Source organism: Gouania willdenowi, unplaced genomic scaffold (genome assembly GCF_900634775.1).
Source record: "Gouania willdenowi unplaced genomic scaffold, fGouWil2.1 scaffold_168_arrow_ctg1, whole genome shotgun sequence".
NCBI classification, from domain to species: domain Eukaryota; kingdom Metazoa; phylum Chordata; class Actinopteri; order Blenniiformes; family Gobiesocidae; genus Gouania; species Gouania willdenowi.
Window position 1 is genome coordinate 200 of NW_021144918.1, and position 3,386 is coordinate 3,585.

The 3,386-nt window shown below is 48.8% G+C and overlaps 1 protein-coding gene across 1 annotated transcript; it reads right to left on the bottom strand.

The window, feature by feature from the left end:
* Nucleotides 1-283: 283 nt before the first annotated feature.
* On the bottom strand, nt 284-3,142 carry LOC114458715 (protein NLRC3-like; the record flags this gene model as incomplete). The annotated part of the gene is made up of 5 exons (XM_028441119.1): nt 284-380; nt 468-641; nt 719-2,525; nt 2,725-2,932; nt 3,128-3,142. Coding segments are annotated over 5 exons (2,301 nt in total), but the record flags the coding sequence as incomplete, so codon positions are not given.
* Between the last annotated feature and the right edge of the window lie 244 nt (nt 3,143-3,386).

Sequence of the window (3,386 nt, forward strand, 5' to 3'; positions counted from 1 at the left end):
GATCTTCTCTCTCATTCCTTCATCAGCTCCTCATAGTTCTCCATCAGCCTCTCCTCACTCCTCACTACCTTCTTATCTCTGTCCTTCATCCCTCTAACCTGTCCCGGTCCTCCTCCTTTAGTGTCCCACCTCTCACACCTTCATCACATTCCTCTGATACAGCTCTCTGTCACACATGTGATGGGGATTGATGTGAACATGTGATGAGCTGCTGTGATGTGTCTCACCTCAGAGTGTTCAGTTTCTGAGAGAGCAGCTTCACTGCTGAGTCTCCTGGATGGTTGTAGCTCAGGTCCAGCTCTCTCACACTGGATGAGTTGGAGCTCAAAGCTGCTGCCAGAGAAGCCCCGCCCACCTCTGTGATGACACAACCTGACAGACTGGATTCAGAAAAACATCCACAACTCAGGAAACAAGTGAGGAGACGAGGAACAGGACAATATTGATGGAACATGTGATCCACTGACCTGAGATAGTCCAGTTTACAGTGAGGACTCTTCAGTCCTTCACACAGCAGCTTCACTCCTGAATCCTGCAGATCATTGTTACTCAGGTCCAGATGTTTCACACTGGAGGACTGAGAGCTGAGGACTGAGGACAGAGCTGCACAGCTTCTTTCTGAGAGACCACAGGAACTCAACCTGATGAAGAATCAGAGAAACCTTACAGATGTTTGTCTGTGACAGAATTAAAGACATGTTCTGCTAAAGTCACATACTTAACTTTCTTGGAGGCTTTAATCACTGGGAGCAGCTTCAGAAAAGCTTCCTCTGAAGGAGAGAAACTCTTCAGGTCAAAGACATTCAGATGTTTCTGTGATGACAGTAAGATGAAGACCAGAGCTGACCACTGAGCAGGAGACAGTTTCTCTGTGGAGAGATTTCCTGATCTCATGGACTGTTGGATCTCCTTCAGCAGAGAGCGATCATTCACTTCATTCAGACAGTGGAACAGGTTGATGCTTCTCTCTGTGGACAAACTCTCACTCAGCTTCTTCTTGATGTATTTAACTGTTTTCTGATTGTTCTGTGAGTCACGTCCTGTTTGTGTCAGCAGGCCTTGTAGGAGCCTCTGATTGGTCGGCAGTGAAAGACCCAGCAGGAAGCGGAGGAACAAGTCCAAGTGTCCGTTTGGACTCTGTAAGGCCTCGTCCACAGCACTCTGGTGGAGAAGGTTCAGAGTTGGTTTTTGAAATGTATAAATCTTGAAGCTCTTCTTCTTCTGTGGTTTATGTTCCAGCAGGTTTACTTTAGAGCTGATGAAGGTCTGATGGACATGAAGAGCAGCCAGAAACTCCTGAAGGCTCAGGTGGATGAAGGTGAACACCTTGTCCTGGTAAAGGCTGCTCTCCTCTCTGAAGACCTGTGTGAACACTCCTGAGCATACTGAGGCTGCTCTGAGGTCCATGCCACACTCTGTCAGGTCACTCTCATAGAAGATCAGCTTTCCTTTCTGCAGCTGCTCAAAAGCCAGTTTTCCCAGAGACTCCATCATCTCCCTGCTCTGTGGACTCCAGTGTGGATCTGTGGCAGTTCCTCCATCAAACTTGACTGTCTTGACTTTGTTCTGAAGAACCACATAGTGGCTGTAGATCTGAGTCAGAGTCCTGGGCAGCTTTCCCTCCTCTCTGCTCTTCAACATGTCCTCCAGAACTGTAGCAGTGATCCAGCAGAAGAGCGGGATGTGGCACATGATGTGGAGGCTACGACACCTCCTAATGTGGGACATTATCCTTCTGACCTGCTCCTCATCTGTGGACCTCCTCCTGAAGTACTCCTCCTTCTGAGGGTCAGTGAACCCTCTGACCTCTGTCACCATGTTCACACACTCAGGAGGAATCTGATTGGCTGCTGCAGGCCGTGTGGTTATCCAGAGGTGGGCTGATGGAAGCAGTTCTCCTCTGATGAGGTTTACCAGCAGAACCTCCACTGAGGTGGACTCTGATACATCAGTCAGGGTCTGAGTGCTGAGGAAGTCCAGAGGGAGCCGACACTCATCCAGACCATCCAAGATGAACAAAACCAGGAAGTCCTGGAAGCTGCAGATTTCTGCTTCTTTGCTTCCAGAGAAGAAGTGATCAACAAGTCCCACCAAGCTGAAGCTCCTCCCCCTCAGCACGTTCAGCTCTCTGAAGGTCAGTGGGAATGTGTAGTGGACCTCCTGCTGGGCTTTATCTTCAGCCCAGTCCACAGTGAACTTGTGTGTTAAGAGTGTTTTCCCAATGCCAGCCACGCCCTTTGTCATCACTGTCCTGATTGGTTGAGGTCTTCCAGGAGGGGCTTTAAAGAGCTCTTCTAGTGTGATGGCTCTTTCTGCTGTGTCTGATCTCCTGGATGCTGTTTCTATCTGTATGACCTCGTGTTCCTGGTTGACCTCTCCACCCCCTCCCTCTGTGATGTAGAGCTCTGTGTAGATCTCCTTCAGGAGGGTTGGACTTCCTGCTTTAGCCACACCCTCAGACACACACTGGAACTTCTTCTTCAGCTTGGACTTCAGCTCACGTTTGTATTGAGCAGCCTTTGTTCCTGAATGAAAACAAACTTAATGTTAGAGTGGAGAAGTCAGAGCAGGTTTGAATATTGGAGATCAAAGTGTGTGATGTTCTCAGTCTGGATGGTTCCTCAGATTAAATGTGACTGATTGAATCATGCTTTGAAAAAGAAAAGCCAGCTTTGTGTCCTTCATGTGATGTTCCTCACAGTGAAGATGTTCACATGCTCTTACTGCTCTGCAGACGCTCAGCCAGCTCCTCCTGCTTCATCTTCTTCAGGAAATACAGTGTGATGTTCAGAAAGGCCTCCCTGCTCCTCCTCTGCTCCTCATCTTCACCCTCCATCTGACTCTCTGAGCACTCTGGATCATCTCCATCCACAATCTTCTGCATGTGTTTGAGTTCAGCCTTAACAAAGCTGATGATGTTGTCCTCCACCAGCTGGAACACAAACACATTAAAGGTGATGAGTGAAGTCCTGCTCCGTGTGTGTGTGTGTGTGTGTGTGTGTGTGTGTGTGTCTGGGTGTGTGTGTGTGTGTGTGTGTGTGTGTGTGTGTGTGTGTGTGTGTGTGTGTGTGTACAGTGGTTTGATCACAGGCTGACACAGGTTTAGTGTCTTTGTAGACGTACACACCATAAAGATGGAGTCAGGCTCAGCTCCAGAGGAACTATCCACACCCTCCAAGCTGCTGTGGAGAAGACACAGACACTCAGACATGCTGAGGAGCAGCTGGAGGAAAGCACAGGAAGCTCTGCTAACATCATGTGAACATCAGTAACAGTGGGTGATGTCCTGCAGAGCCACAGTGCAGTGAGTGTGGAGCAGCCTTTGGAGCTCAGCTCACGTGTGGAACATCTCAGCATGTTTCCACTGAACAGGAGAACAAGTCTGT